The sequence below is a fragment of the Antechinus flavipes genome, chromosome 2 (genome assembly GCF_016432865.1).
Source record: "Antechinus flavipes isolate AdamAnt ecotype Samford, QLD, Australia chromosome 2, AdamAnt_v2, whole genome shotgun sequence".
Lineage (NCBI taxonomy): Eukaryota > Metazoa > Chordata > Mammalia > Dasyuromorphia > Dasyuridae > Antechinus > Antechinus flavipes.
The window spans coordinates 404,330,317-404,347,179 of NC_067399.1; the positions used below are offsets into that span (position 1 = coordinate 404,330,317).

General features: G+C 36.2%; 1 protein-coding gene across 2 annotated transcripts in view; it reads right to left on the reverse strand.

Annotated features, from left to right (window-relative positions):
* GEMIN5 (gem nuclear organelle associated protein 5) overlaps positions 1-15,885 on the reverse strand; it is a 43,781-nt gene extending 27,896 nt beyond the window's left edge. Inside the window, exons 1-11 of one of the 2 annotated variants that reach the window (XM_051978774.1) lie at positions 15,595-15,885; positions 13,899-14,059; positions 12,898-13,079; positions 10,971-11,122; positions 10,684-10,803; positions 8,155-8,287; positions 7,104-7,266; positions 5,783-5,995; positions 5,398-5,483; positions 4,613-4,695; positions 1,594-1,730 (exon numbers count right to left, since the gene is read on the reverse strand). In XM_051978774.1, coding sequence (XP_051834734.1) covers positions 1,594-1,730; positions 4,613-4,695; positions 5,398-5,483; positions 5,783-5,995; positions 7,104-7,266; positions 8,155-8,287; positions 10,684-10,803; positions 10,971-11,122; positions 12,898-13,079; positions 13,899-14,059; positions 15,595-15,742 — 1,578 coding nt within the window. In that variant the 5' untranslated portion in view covers positions 15,743-15,885. The remainder of the gene's footprint in view (positions 1-1,593; positions 1,731-4,612; positions 4,696-5,397; positions 5,484-5,782; positions 5,996-7,103; positions 7,267-8,154; positions 8,288-10,683; positions 10,804-10,970; positions 11,123-12,897; positions 13,080-13,898; positions 14,060-15,594) is intronic. The other variant, XM_051978773.1, reaches the window with a different exon arrangement.
* Between the last annotated feature and the right edge of the window lie 978 nt (positions 15,886-16,863).

Sequence of the window (16,863 nt, forward strand, 5' to 3'; positions counted from 1 at the left end):
CACGGCTGGTGTTTTACCCATTGCACCATCTTGCTTTCCAGACAATAGCCTCTTAATTGACTTTGTTGTTTCCAATTTCTCCCCTTTTAAATCTGCTAACCTTTTTAAGGCAGCTTGACTCTTACTCTTGGACTTAAATGGGTTCCTACAGCTTTGGGGACAAAGTACAAACAAGTCACCAAAATATTTACTGCTCCCCATGATTTGGCTTCCACCTACTTTGACATATTTTCTACATGCTGTACTTTAACCAAATTGTACTACTAGCTAATCCAAACTCCTCATTCCATCCACTGTCTTTATGCCTTCACACAAACTACATTGTGACTGTAATGCATTCCCTTATCATTTTTTTGCGTGAGAATCCTCGTCTACAAGGTTCAATTGAGGTTCTACTTCCTATAAAAAAGCCTTTGCTTACATTTCCTTCTTTCCAATTGTTAGTATTTTTTCTTATTTATAGTATCTTTTATTTATGTAATCTGTTATATTTGCTTGCAGAATGTAAGGGGGAGTGAGGGTGAAGATACAACTAAAGTATGTAGTGCCAGTGCCAGTAGTGTCAAGAAGACTCAAGTTCAAATCTGAACTCAAACATTTACTAGCTATGTGACCCTGGGAAAATCACTTAATCTTATTTGCCTCATCTGTCATATAAGCTGGAAAAAGAAAATGGCAAACAACTCCAGCATCTTTACCAAGAAACTCCAAATAAGGACATGACTGAGTAACAACTTGCAGATAATGGGGAATCTAATAAACATATTATATGAAAAGGTATCAACAATATTAGCATTTAACATATCACATGTTCTCACATTTATGCTGACCACATAAAAGTTATAATTAAGCAATACTTAAGTTTATTTGGAAGAATAAAGGATTTGTAGCTTTACAGAGAAAATTCTCTACCTATATCAAACAGCGGGTGCTTAATTTTTACTGACTCTCACAGTCAGTTTTCAGATAACATAAAAGCAGTGACTGTTGAATTCTTTTCCCTTTATATTCTCAGAGTCCAGGACAGTATTTAGCAAAAAGTGGGTGCTTAATAAGTATTTCTTTGCTGATTGACTGAATTGGCTATGATCTTAGGTGGAAAAGAATTTGATCTCTCTTAGTCTCAATTGTAAAATAGAGCAGCTGATATATTAGTCTAAACAGATTATACCATATGATCTTGAATTCTCACCTAGTGCTAGAAATTGATTTATGAAATGTTTCTGTAAATAAGTTAACACAGCTACTTTTTAAAAAAGCATAACATAAGATGAACTTGGGAAAGACACAAGTTTAAAAAATTGCCCTAATATGAAGTGTTTACCGCAAAGAGTTTTTGTAAAACTCAAATTAGATAATGGATGTGAACACTTGACAAAATTTAAAGCACTATAAAATATCATTGTCATTAAAATTCTAATTAAGCATAACTGAGACTAACTGACTTTGGAATTCAATTTAATGCCCATCAGAAAATAAATAATTGTTTCAGATATGGTTTCCCTTTCAATAATGCCATCCATTACACAGGGCTGAAACCTAAGAAAAATCTGTATTGCTAGTTATAAAGAAGCTCTGGCTTATAAAACTTACTTTTATTGCATTGGTATCTCTGATGACTTTATTGATGTCATAGGCCTCCCCACTGAGTTTCCAAGGATTGTGTTGCAAGATGATCCCTTCTCCTGCACAACTATATAAAGTTACAGCAGGCCTGTCACCATCTCCACCTAGGTAAGAAAGATGAAAGAGGTTCAACAGTATATTGTTTCACTGAGCATGATTCTCCTGCACAAAACCAATTACAACTATGTTTTAAAAGGCTTATTTGGGTGCACACACACACATACGCACACACACACTCTCACTCTCTCTCTCACACACACATAGACACACACACATTAACTTTCTTGGGGTGAGAGGCAATGTTGTTTTTATAAATTTGTTGCTGTCCAATTACTTTTTTTTTTTTGGCATAAGCTATTGCATATAGCTCCTTTAAAAAAAATAAAAAAACTAAATTCATGAGATGATTTGAATTTCAAAGGTGCCTATCTGTTTCGTTCTGAATTTAGATTTGCACAGCACCTAGCACACAGTAGGTGCTTAATACATTTTTACTGAATGCTTTACTGATTGAAATTCCTGCAATGACTCTCTTTCCATTTCTTTTTTGGCAACATTTTCATTAGTTTTCTTCTTTGCCCCTCAACTGAAAAAGAATGAAAAGCAAAACTCTTGTAATTAGAAAGAAACCCACAAGTTGACCATCACTGAAAATATAATTCTGATTCTGTACTATCAGAAGAGGTATTTTCAATGTACTTTCAAAACCAATCTAAGAACAACAAGCTACTGAAAGCTAATCAGCAAAATTTGGACTCTAAAATGGATCTTGATATCCTTCCCTTAAATCTCTACCAGGATCCCTGTTATGTGCACTGTGGGAGAGACCTTGAACAAGCCATAGTATTTGCTCTCTTGAAGTTTATAGGCAAGATAATGCATAAAAACAACTTTGGTGAGAGTGAAAAGACAGTATTTGAACAATGGGCAGGATTTGGACAGGTAAAAGAAAAGCAAAGGGCACTCCAAAGAGAAAGAAAGGAAGACAGAGAAAAATGTAATTAAGAAGGCCAGGGTATTTGTGGAGAATTCTAAACACTATTATCTGGCTGGAAAAATGGTAGTTGATAAATAACAGTAATAGATAAAAATCAGAGAGGTCAGAGAAAGCTGTTGAATGTTTGACTATGGAGTCTGGGCTAAAACTGAAGGTTTCTGGACAAGGATGAAAGGAGCAAAACAATGTGAGAAATTAACTTCAGTAAGACTAATCTGGTAGCACTGCCAATTGCTGGTGCCCTCCCTATCAAACCATTTTTTTATTTAACTAATTTTTTTGTGTGTACAGACATATATAATTATCAAATTTATTTTGTCTATATTTTTATATATATTCTTGTCTCTCTAATTGAATGTAAACACACTGTGATTATAGGGACTATTTCATTCTAATATTTGTATCCCCAATGCCTAGAATATTGTCTGGCACATACTTAAAAAAAATACTTGGAGATTGATTTAAGATCAGGACATTACTGTGACAGAGAAGTAATAAAAGAGATAGCAACAGAAATGAAATAAGAGATTTATAGAACATGATTTTTAAAAATTATTTAAAATTTTGTTATCTTAGTTGACAAACATTATGTTGTTTCTCTTCAATTCTCCCTTTTCTGAGGCGACGGAAGTGGAAGAACATTAAAACAAAATTCTTGCAATAAGCATGAAGTCAAGCAGAATAAATTTCTGCACTGGCTATGTCCAAAATAAAATATCATTCTGCCTCCTGAGTTGGGGGCTAAGACTGACAAAATGTGGCACCAAATGGACGTAAGTTCTAAGATGACCTTGAAATTTTCAGCCCAAGTTTGCAATTAAGATGATGATACCATTGACAGAAATAGGAATAAGGTTCAATAGGGGAAGTGATGTTTTTGCTTTAGACAAGTAATAGGGAGATGACTATTCAAGTAGAGATATCTAGTACACAGTTGGAAACTGGAGCACAACAAAGAGAAGAGTAAGGCTATATGAATCATCTGTAGAGACAATAGGTGAAATATTCAAAGTGCGTCATGACAGATAGGACACAGTGAATATTAGCTGTCAAAAACTGATGACTTCTTCACTAGTGGAACATTTTCAATTTAGACATGAAAAATAACAATGTATTGCTGAGTTTTTTTACTTGTAGATCTTAATTTTTTGAATTGTTATGTTGCATTATTCATTTTTCCCAGATAAAGAAACTTATTTTCTGATCAAGGTAATGTTAATGGGATATACTGATGCAAGCTTAATAGTTTGATAAACTTCACTGTTGAACACATTAATTTCTCGGCATATGAACTATAAATAAAAGCAGCCACTATTATATAATTTCAAATAAAAATCAATATATAACAATAACAGTTTACTGGCTACTTCCCTACCCCCAAAGAAATAATTTCTAGACCACTTTTGTTATTCATTTAATTTATTCTCTCTAGGAAGGCATATCTGCACATATTCTGACTGAAGAAAAAAAAATAATGAATTTTACAATTTCAAGAAATTATGATTGTTGGGGACAAGATATTAGCTGCAAGTACTTCAGAGTCAAACACCAGTGCAGATTCCTTTTAGAAATCCAACTTATTAAAGATTTTTAGGAGCAAAACAAAAATGGACTTTGCAAGTAGCATAGTGAAATAGTTACAAATATGACATATCCAGTATATTGTTACAGTTTACAGTATAAAAAGACCTAGACAAGTATTGGAATCAGATGACCTACTTACAACTCTGCCACAAGTCAACTATTTGACCAGCTTATAAACCATGAAGACAGTAAAAAACTAAAACTAGCACTGTTTATTTTTCCCTTCAAAATGCTGAATTACTAAACTGGTTCTAGATACAGGTTCCATACCTTTATATACTTATATTTGAGCAAATCACTTTATCTTTGTACTTCTTTTTCAGATTACAATTAAACTAGGTACTTTACAACATTCTAGAATTCCTGAAAATGAGCCACTTATGGCAGACTGCCTCCCAAACTTACCAAGAGAAATTGGGGGCACGGGAGGTCCCCAGGCCAAAGAGTACACTGTCTTCTTATGATAAGTACTAGAAATTTGTGGTGGTCTAGGACATAAGAAAGACAAGAGTTAAAATACAAACAGATTCTCTGAAATGTTCTTCCTGTCTGAAATGGAAGAACTAAAAAACACCATCACTAGAATTACCAAAATCATCAAGTGCCAAATATGCAGTATGTGGATATAAATGTAATTTAAACTGACATGATTCATAAGAAGTTATTTGTGGGATCATTTCTCTCTAATTTTTCTTTATTTTACTCCATCTCAATTGAAGGCTGAAGTCAATTACGTATTACCAGTCATGAGGTAAACATGGTGACACTATTGTAGCTATACAGGGGACCAATTGCAATAAACTAAAACTATTTTAAAAAAAAATTAATTCCAATTGGTCACAGGAAAAATCTGGGTTTTGTTCCTAAGCACTGATCATTAGTGCATTGATAAGTTTTTCCATGAAAATAAAAAAGTAGATTCTGTTCCATAAAAGCATGATTTTTAAACATCATTAAGGGCAACTCAAAATAAATGGATGTGTTAAGTTTGGAATCTAGTGGTCAAAAAATAATTCACTCTTCAAAATGAGGAGAGATGGACTAGATGATCTTTTCAGTTCTTTTTAGCTTTTACAAAGCATCAATCTCTCAGAAATGACCACGACATTCTAAATCTGCTCTTTGGTTCCCAAATCACTTACTCTAATAGCAGTTAATCAAACATTGCTCAACCATCATTCATGTCTTACTTGTTGGAATAGGTGTCATACATTCCCACTTTTCCATCATCAGTTCCAAAGGCCAAACAACCCTCCTTAGCTGGATGCCAAGATAGCTGCAAAAGAGGCCCCAAATGGGAAGTGAGATGCAATCATTTAAATTCTAAAACATTCTCATCTGATCTTTCAATCTTAAATATCATGTTGGATTATCAATTTCACAGATGACATATCTCACATACAATGCTTTGATTAATTCTATTTACAATTTCTTCAGGAAAAAATTCTTATATTAATACCTCGTTGGATTAAACTCCAGGTATTCAGAAGGAAAACACCTTTTTTAAAAAAAGTTTGATCAAACAATGTGGCTGGGGGTAAAAAAGGTTAAAAAGTGAACTAAAAGCACTCTTACCGAAGTAACCTTGGATTTGATGCCTTGCCAAAAGGTTTTTACATCGTGGTTGTTTCTTATGGATAGTGTATTCCACACCCGTATCATGCCATCTCCAACACCTATGGCTAAACAGCCCATGTCCACAGGAGAGAAAGCCAGACTGTAGACAAACCCCCCAAGGGAAGGCAGTGTCCAACAGCATTCCAAGGTTGTCATGTCCCAGCATTTCACCTACAAAAGTTGAAGAAAAGAAGCACAGGCATCACTTAAGGAATGAAACTCAATAGATATAATTAAGAAAATTAAAGTTCAAGATTGAAGGAAAGAAAGAGGAAATAAGAGGAAAAGAAAATATCTGAGCAAGTGAGTAAAGTCAGGACCTCAAAAATTGGTTAAACTTCTATTAAGACAGTGGGAGGGTAAAGGAAAAATCCTTAAAACAACAAACTCCATATTATAGCTATAGGAGATCTTATGGACCACTAAGTCCAATTCTTTTATTTTTTAGAAATAAATGGGAGGCCCAAAGATATTAATTAGTAAAATCTCTTTTATCTCCTTGACTTTCAAAGTCTAATATTCTTTTCATTTTTATAGAATTGTAGCATTTTCTAGAGTGACCATAAAACTCTAGAAATCAGGAAACCTGGGGGAAATAATGTTGAGAAAGAACTACTTTAGAAAGTACTAGGGGTAGCTAGGTGGTGCAATGAATAAAGTGCCAACCCTGAAGTCCGAAGTTCCTGAGTTCAAATCTGGCCTCAGATACACCACTTCTTAGCTGTGAAACCATGGTTAAGTCACGTAACCCCAAATGCCTCAGCAAAAAACAAAACAAAACAAAACAAAAACCCTGATGTAACATTATACAGAAAGTAGATTTTTAAATAACAAGAAGTCATTTCAAGGGAAGATGCATTTCATGTAGTAAATATAGCTTAAAAGCAAGTCAAAAGGAAAGGCAAAGATAGAGCCTTCTTCTATGGTCAGGTTGCTCCCCCAAAAATTTGCTGTAAGAGCGCTCCATTAAAAAACTTAGAAACAAAGGAAATTTTAAATTTAAGTGATGAGAGGTTCCTGCGAAGAGATGCTCCAAGGAAACTGAAACAATCTTTTCAGTCATTAAAAAACTTGAAAGTCTTTCCCCTAGTTCCCAAGTTCTACTACAAATACTGGTAGCGGTGGTACAAAGAAGGTAGAAATCTTTTGGAGAAGTTTTTGGGGCTCAGCTGTAAAGTTATTTCCAGCTCACGATCTCTACAAGCATCCATCTTCCTCATGATAAATGCTCCCTATCTGTTTTTCCTTGCCATATATTTATGCAACAAATGTAACTTACATCTCTATCCATGGAAATGGAAAGCAGAAGTTCTTTATCTTCAGTCTGGACTGAACACAAATTAAATACAATTCTTGAGTGATTCTGCCCTTCTGATGATGAGCTAAAGAGGGTACATTTTCGTTTCCCTGAGTGGGTAAGATCCCAGAGCAGCAATTCACCTCTGAAAAGGGAAAGACTTATTTAGCTCATTATTTATGAGGAAAACAGTAATATGGTTATGTAGGCAGAGATAGTTCCTTTCTCCTTAATTTTTTATGTCAAAATAATAAAAATATTTATACACAAATAACTTGCTGAAATTGCTATCTAACTGTACATGCCCTTTGATCCAGCAGTATCTCTACTGGGTCTGTATCCCAAAGAGATCATAAAAAAGGAACAGAACCCACATGTGCAAAAATGTTTGTAGCGGATGCTGAACTGAGTGGATGCCCATCAACTGGGGAATGGCTGGATAAGTTATGGTATATGAATGTTATTGTTCTATGAGAAATGATCAGAAGGATATTTCAGAGAGGCCTGGAGAGACTCACGTGAACTGATTCTAAGTGAAGTGAGTAGAACCAAGAGAACATTATATTCAGCAACAAGATTGTGATGATCAACTCTGATGGACTTGGCTCTTTTCAGCAGTGAAGTAATGTAGGCCAATTCCAATACACTTATGATGGAGAGAGAGCTATTTGCATCCAGAAAGAGGACTATGGGGACTGAATGTGGATCACAACATAATATTTTCACCTTTCTTGCTGTTGTTTGCTTGCTTTTGTCCCCTTTTTGGTTGGATTTTTCTTGCACAGCATGATAAATGTGGAAATATGTATAGAAGAATTGCAAAATTTCAATATATACTGGATTACTTGATGTCTAGGGGAGGGAGTGAGGGGAAGGGAGGGAGAAAAATCTGAAACACAAGGTTTTTTCAAGGGTGAATATTGAAAACTATCTTTTCATGAATTTTGAAAATAAAGATATTTAAAAAAAAACTTGCTCAAAAAACAAGAAAACCAAAGACATAACAAAATAAAGTCCAATAAAGACTCCTCACCCAAAACAACTGGATACTAGCTGGGTGGGTTGGCCAGTAGGCCAGAAAATAGTCAACCAAATCCGTTCTTTAACTGTGGGATCCACACCTCCTCCTCGTCTCTTCAGAAAGGGTAATTTCAAAGTCATCACACCTATAGATAAGAGATCATTCACAGTTGAGCACTAAAATACTATTACTAAATAGATAAACAAATCAGATCAATAAGCATTTATTAAATGCTATGTGACAGATACTATACTAAATGCTGATAAAGACAGCCAATGTTCTCAAAAAGTTCATATTCTAATGAGGGAGGCAAGATGCAAATAAGTACAGACAAAACAGGTTAATGGAATACACCTCAGAGGAGAGGCAGTAGCAGCAGAGAGCAGTGAAGAAAGGCATTCTATGAGAAATGGGATTTTAGCAGAGTCTTAAAAGGAGTCAAGGGAACTAAGACTTAAGAGGTAAGAAGGGAAAGCCAAGGCAAAAGGCATGGAGTAGAGAGATAGAATGTAACTGATCTTAGAATACGTAGAGAAGATTAAATTATAAAATTGAAAAGTAAGAAGGGGCCAGGTTTGAAGAGTTTTAATGTTAAAGGACTTTTTTACTTGATCAGGGAGGTAACATGGTAGGGGCTTCAGTTTTAAGAAAATTGCTTTGGCAGCTGAGTGAAGTAGAAGTGGAATAGAGAGAGACTTGCAACAGGGACATTGATGAGAAGGTGAAAGAAAATGTTCCATTGATGAAGGCCTGAACTGGAATGGTGGCTATGTGAATGATGAGAAGGAGACATGCAAGAAAGATGTGAAAGCAGAAACGACAATTATTTGGCAACAGGCTAGATATGTGAGGTGATTGTGAATGATTGTGAAGATTACAAGCTTGGATGACTGGAAAATAGTAAATATATTTATTATTACTGAATACTGTGATATGAGTTCAATAAGTAAAATTAGTTTAGAACTTGAAATCCCTCCCCCTTCTTCCCCTATCTCCCCAAATTGAAAGTTAAAGAATAGAGATCTTATCATTTTAGCTGTAAATAGAGGGGTAGGGAAAGGGAAAGGCAAGAGTGTATTTGGAGCAACATTCATCTGAAAATAGATCTCCCACTGGAAGGGTAGCTAATCCTAGGGGAGGAAGAATAGGAAATCTCCGAAAATTCAGTCAACATTGGAGAAAACATTCATGTTTCAGGTAGGGGTGAGTTTCTTCTAATTCTAACATTTCAGATGCGTTCAGAAAGTAATAAGCCTGAAGAGGCAGCATTATGATAGGGAAATAAAAGTATCCTAAACCAGAGAATGAGACATACTCAGAATTAGAAATGCTAAGCTCTTATTTGCTTATGTTTTCTCCACCAAAACTCATCTTGGGACTAGAAAGGAAAGAACAAAACTGGGATACTTTAAGAAAATAGTTTGAGAACAATGTGCTGCCCTTCAGTAGTCCCTGCTTTATACTTCAGGTTACAGAAATATCTGGCAGCTGTGATAACCAAATCTTGCCAAGACGATTGTGGTAAGTAGGTGAAGTATACGACCATACTGGCTGAAAGCCAAAGAAAGTTGCCCTTTTTTTAAAAAATGAAAACTGGAATCTGTATATTTTAGCACAGTGAAACTGACTTGAATTTACTGAAAAATTCCAGTATGCACTATTAAAAAGATTACTTATTAGTGAACATTTAGAAATAGGCAAGAATAATTTTGTGAATTTAGCAGAAGTCACTAAGGGTTCAATTGTCAATTTCTCAGGTTTCTAGTGCGATGCTTTATGGGTCTATACTTGGCTCAATATTATTTAAAACTGCTGTGTCTTGAAAAAAGGATGAAATGCTTATCAAATGTGCAGGCAAATTAAAAAAATTAGGGAAAAAAGCTAACAGATTGAACAACAGAATCTAGATCCAAAAAAATCTTAACAGGAAAAACCTATTAACATGCTAAAATTTAATGATATTAATGTCATATCTGAAATCTGAATTTTAAAAAATGATGTCTTAAATATAGAATGGAAAAAGTATGATTTAAGAGCAGTTTGTTTCAAAAAGTTCTAGGAATTTCAGTTGACTACAAAGTCAATATTGATGCTTTGTGTGATATGGAATCCAAAGCTCAAGTGATTTTAAGAGAAGCAGTTTCAACAATTATGTGAGTTCTTGCAGAACTCTGATCTCTACAAAAAAGATCTGATATCATAGTTATAGAATAAGAGCTTGAAGGGACCTCAGAAAATATCTAGCGCCAAAATACTGTGTTCAGTTTTCAACCTCACATTTAAGAATGAGTATAAAGAAGAATGTGCCTAGGAGGCCAATAGGCATTGAGATTCTATCACACAAAAAGCAGGTGAAACATGCTGGATGGTTAGTATAGAGAAGGGATGAATTGGGGTAAAAGTGGGATTTTTAAGTCTGTGAAATTGGGAAGCAATTAGTTTATTTTTTTAGGTGACAGAGGGTAGAATTAAGTGATATGAGGGAGGCAGATACTGACTTAATTGATAAAATAAAGACTGTTTCACACACAGAAACCTTACCTCGGCCTCTGGAGCAACTCCAGATTCGTATTGTTTGATCTTTGCTTCCAGTAGCCAAGTAGCAGCCTTTTGTTACTGGGGTCTGCTGTACAACTTTTCCATTAGGAATCTCATGTTCATCTGGGAAGACATAATACCCTATTTTAAACTTTAATTTCAAGCAAAAATCCAATTTCTTTTCTGGGAAGTGGATTTTTTTTTTTTTTTTTAAAACAACACATAAAAGCCTAGAGGTTTGCCATCTTGACAACATGCAACTATGATCTGTACCCATCCCTTGTGTCTACCTGAGTTCTCTTCTGGACGAATGGTTAAACATTCTTCACCAAGTAATGGACACCATGCTATAGAATGAATTTCATCATCATGACCTCTCAGCCTGTGAAGAATATCTCCTTTCCTACTGATGTCAATTACAACCACCATGCCATCCTTATAACTGGAAAATAAAGGATTCCACACAATGATCAAACAGAAGAAAAAGACCTAATATCAATCTTCAGACCTGAAAAACCCCCACTTTTCTAACAACCTGAAAGACTTATTTTGGATTATTTTTTTCCTTTTTACTTAACAAAAAGGAACAAATTAAAACATCAATTTTCTTGTTTCCCATCAATATTAATTTCCTGATTTCTTAACAGAAACTCCCACATGATCATGTTCTTAGCATTAACAACAACCAAAAAAAAAAAAAAAGAAGAAGAAGAAGAAAGAAAACCATTCATCACATAGGCCTAGTGAAATTCTTTTTTAAAAAACTGTAGATGAACAATGAACTTGGCTGAGAATTGGAGGAAGAGTATGGGGTAGGCTGCCTTTGGGAACCTATTTGCTTTCAATGATCCTAAAATGCTCCTTCATACACTAACCTATTTAATACCAATATCATCCTAGGATAGATGCTAATTATAGAAACCACAATCATGGAAAAAAATAAAAAACTACAGAGGACCCAAAGAGAGACACACATGTAGGTCTAAGTAGGCTGTAGCATATCATTAACAATGACTTAAGGCAAGAAGTGGTATGAAATCTTTATTGTCATAAGAAATGCAGATGGACTGCAAAAGTAGGGCGTTAGAATATCTTTCAACCTTGCCTTCAGCTAAGTACTTGAAATCAAGGAAAAGCAGGGTTTCTCCTGGTAAAATCTGTAAACTAGTCTCTCCCCTTCCCCCATCATTCTGAAAGAGAATGGTTACATATAATGAAGAAAGAGGCAGATAGGGCTCAGGTCACATAAGGTCTCTAGATGTCTGTTCTCTGTGTGTTAGTATATTCTGTGGGAGAGCTAGTTCAAATGAGGAAGCAATCAGAAGATCAGGAAACTGTTTCCCCTCAATGTCTATGTGTCTGTAATTAGGTTAAAAATACTGTCTTAGGATATAAACTTAACAGTTCCCTCTACAGTTGTGATGGCTAATATAATGAGGTTCATCATACAGTGTACTTGCTAATCTTTGTCTGAAACTACTCCCACTGCAAGGAGAGAGGCAGGAGGAACTAGTGTGTGATATTAAATTTTAATTGGTTACATCCCAAGAATCCCAGAATAGAGCTGGAAGAGACCCTGGCAATCCTGTAGTCCAAGTGTCTTGTCTTATGAAAGTATTGAAACCAAGAGTTATGTGACCTGAAGCAAGTTATTTCATCTACTAAGTAGGAAAGCTGGAACATGAACCTGAGTGTTCTGCCTCCAACTCCAATGTTCCTTCCCTATACCATACTTAAATCTTCTATTTGAAAAATATTTCAAACTTTACCATGGCTGAGAGAAATTTGAAAATGAAAGAATTTTTTAACAACAAAGTTCTTCAATAATGCAATAGAAAGTTCCTTATTGCACAGATTCCTAATGTGGGCTTCAAGTTCTTTAAAAAAAGATCATTTTATTCAATATGATGGGCTTCCATTGTAATTTTCCTTATGTGTTTAAAAATTTTTGAGAATGGTCTAGAGGCTTCACCAGTTTGCCAAAATAAATCCTTAATACAAAAAAGGTTAAGCCAAGGATAGATGACCATTTTTCCCGCATACTTTGGAAAGGAGTCATTCCTTGGGGCCAAAGGTTGGATCAGAGGATTGCCTCTAACATTTTTGAGATTTGATGAAAAAATAATCTTAATGAAGAATCAAAGCAACTAAGCTTTCAAATAAAAACAAGTTACCACTCTTACCCCCAATTCTTCCCCAAAATATAATAGCACATACCCAATGGCCACTAAATCTTCGTGATGAGGTGAACAAGTAATGCAGAAGATTGTCCTGGGTTCTGGGAAGAAGTGCTGGCTGTCATTTCTGTTATTCCAATAACAAATGACTATTCCTTTTTCATCCCCTGATACAATTAGATCCTTTACTTTAGGAGACCAATGCAATGCTGATATTGTATTCTTTAAAGAAAAAAAATAATTTAGAAGCTTATTAGCTAAATAACTTGATGAAAGAAATTGAAGAGGTTATAGTGAACAAATGAAGGATAAATAAAGAGGCTGGTCAGAAAAATCCACAGATCAATTCTAACTACTTTAAATAATTTCTCCACACAACTTTACTGCTAAATAAGATTTATTGGTCCCATCTTTCCTCTCTCAAAAAGAAAGTATTTTTAAAAGGAAAAAAGTTCTATGGCAGCTTTTTTTTTTTTAATTAAAGACATTAAAATTAGATAGGAACTACATTTTAATCTAATTTGGGTGTACTCAAAAGTGGGTGTATCCAGAAGTGGACTGGATGTGGTTCTATGAACCACATGTCTCTCACCTTTAATTGAGGCAATCCTTTTTTTTAATAGTTGAACAGGTATATGGCAGCCCTTCTAAAATGACAAATGAGTTCCTAAAATCTCAGACCCAAGGAAAATGAGATCCGAATACAATAAATAGTTAAATAGTAATAAGAATGTCAGCAGGAACAGACAAATGAGATTTTAAAAGGATATACGATAACTTCTACTTATATAGTGCTTGTGATTTATTAAATGCCATATATATTCTCTCATTTGTACTTTACAAAAAACCTGTGACAATTACTACTTTATTTTTATTTCCCCATTTTATGAATGAGAAAATGAGCTTAGAATCAGGAAGTTTAGTTCATGGTCTCAAATAGCTACCTAACTGTCAGAAGCAGGATTTGAACCATGGTCTCAAAGAACTGTAAGCCTTCATTATGAAAAAGTCATACTGAGAAACAGTGTTAGATTACATTACCTGATGGAGTGTGTGTTCTGTCACAACTGTTCTTGTGTCCACATCCCAGATTTTCACTGTTCCATCATCAGAGCTACTGGCACAGAAGGTGGTCTGACCCACATGGTGAGAAAATGTGAAGCCAGAAACCCTTTCTGTATGTCCTACCAACTCTCCTAGCACTATAAGAAAAAAACAAACTCCAGCTTAAAAATATCATACTAGAATTAATGCTAATGACCAAAATTAACATATGGGACAACCTTGATTAAACACTATTTTATAATTTTATTAGAGAGAAGCTTCATATTGGGATAGGTTTAAAAATATGATATGCCTTACATATGAGACATATCAAGCAGATTAAATGTATATGGGCCTCAAGGATTTTTTTTTTTTTTAAGTTTCTAATCATCAGTGGTAGTCACCTTTTCTTGTTCTGGCTGAAGGGTCCTTGGAGATGATCTAGTCCAGCCTACTTATTTTTCAGATGAGGAAACTCAAGTTCAGATGAGTTAAGTGATTTGTCTAAGGTCACAAAGATGAAGTAATACAGTCAAAATTTTAACTCAGGGCTCATTCCACTACACCGAAGACCTTGAGCCAGCACAAGAAGACAGAAGAGTTACTCAAAGTGGGTTCACTGTACCTCTTCACTGGGATGGATAGTTACAATGATAAAAATACTAAAAATATGAAAGGAAGCATAACTTCATGCATCCATGTGAACCTCGGAGTCCTCTATATTTTCCCTATTAAGAGTGCCTTCCTGTCTTTCTGGTTTGACCCATTGTCAAAGCAGCAACAAATCGCTTTAAGGTTTGCAAAATGCTTTACACTCTTACCGAAAACCACCATATCAGATAGATGCTATGGAAACAAACTTATAGTGACTTGCCAGGTCACATATGAATCTGAGGCAAGTTTTCACCCAGGTTTCCTGACTCAAGTCCAGTGACTCTATCTGCTATGCCTTAGTAACTGTTTCAGAGAGCTTTATTCATTTAACAAAAAGTCTTAAAAACACATTAAACTTTTGGAATGCTTTGTATAATGGCTGACTCCACATGGACAAGGGACTATGTGATGAGTCCAATGCTTACCAAATGCTAGTAGACTGACTGTATTCATTTATTCATTCATTCGTGTAACTTCACATGGCCAATGCATAATAATAGCACATTATCTCACTTGATTCTCACAACAATCCTAGGCAGTAGATGCTATTGTTACTATTTGCAGATGAGGAAACTGAAGCTGAGAGCAGTTAAAAATCTGCCAGCCCAGGGTATGCACAATGTTTTAAGTATCTGAGTAAAGATTTGAATTTAGATTTTTCTTCCCGACTCCCGGTCCTGCATTCTATCCAATGGCCCTCATGATTACTTCCATCAGGGGATTCTTAAGACTTTTTAGGTGTCATAGCCATGGCTGCCTGATAAAGTCTGGGGATCACTTTTCAAAATGTTTTTCAATGCATAATAAAACAACGCACATAAAATTTCAGGCGATTATACAACCAGCTAGGGAAATGGAAATACTTATAAAAAACAAAACTACGGCACAAGTTCCTGGTCTCGGGTTAAGAAGTTCAACCACAGGATAGCCCCCGGGGCAGGAGCCAGCCCAGGCGGTCCCGGAGGCGGGCAGTCCCCAGGCCGGAGGAGGAGAGGGACCAGCTAGGGTGGGCGCGCAGGACTGGGGCTGGGGCGGTTACCGTGGAAGGGACTCTGGCCCAGGCCGATCTGGAGCAGGTAGACCGAGTTCCTCGCGGCGAACCCGAACAGCCCCCCCGGGCCCGCGTCGCTGGAGCGGGAGCAGTACCAGTTGGGGGAGGGCGTAAGCATCCGCGGCTCGGGGCCCATGGCTGCGAGGCCGGGGAAGAGGCAGCGGCGGAGGCAGGAGCGGGAGCGGCAGCGGCAGCGGCGTGGACACCACGCTCTCCCAGGCCGTTAGCTCCTGCCGGCGGCGAAGGCGGTGTCGCTCTGCGGCTCCTGTCGCAAAGAAAAGAGAGCAAACTCCTCCGGCCCCGCCCCCCTCATGTTTCTCACACCCTCCCCCCGGTATTCCTTCTCCTACGGCTCGTGCGGAGGGCCAGACCGCAGAAAACGCGTTCTCCGACCGCTAAAAAATCTTCGGGAGAAGTTTCTTCATTGCTGACCACTTCTTCTTGATTTCAGAGAGGAATTTTTCCTTCAAAAGCTATTTCCATAAGGCGACAGTTACTTATTATGGTTCTTTAGGAGTTAGTTTTCTGTGCTAACTGGTACCTTTAGTTCATCTTTCTTACCTTCCACAACAATACTAATTAAAAGGTTGCCCTGGTCTTACTAGTATGGGCCTTGCAGTATCTCTTAAGTTGTCACAGCTTTTTCTAGCACAAATATCCTCCTGTGATCAGTTTGCATTTAATGAGCACAAATAGCATTCATACAGAAGTGTTAAGTATTGGTGATAAGGGCAGAAAAGAAATAGAAACCCAAACTTTGCAACTTAGTCTATGTTCCTAGCTAATATTTATATGGTGTACCATTTACCATCACTTATCTTAACTGATCTTCAAAAAACCTAGGGAGATAGGTAGAAGATAAATAAAATTTTCACCCTAATTTTACAGATGGGAAAACAAGCCAACCCGTTGAGTGACTTGCTCAGGTACCCAACTAGTGATTGAGGCTGGATTTGAAATCATCTTCCTGAATTCCAAATCCAGTGCACCCTTCGTTCCACTTCCAAATTACTTCAGGTTAGAGAAGAATTGCCTGTTTGCATCTATAAAAGGAATTTCCATATTAGAAGTTCCCCACACAAGTGAAATCGCAAAACCAATCTTCCCTGAGGGGAAAAGAAACATATCAGATATTAATATGAAGACATCTAGTACTTGGGGAGTTCCAAGCTGCTAGAGTCCAGTGATCATAAACATATTCATGAATAGATAGATAGAAGGTGCTCAGTACAAAAAAGGACCCAAAATGAAACAACA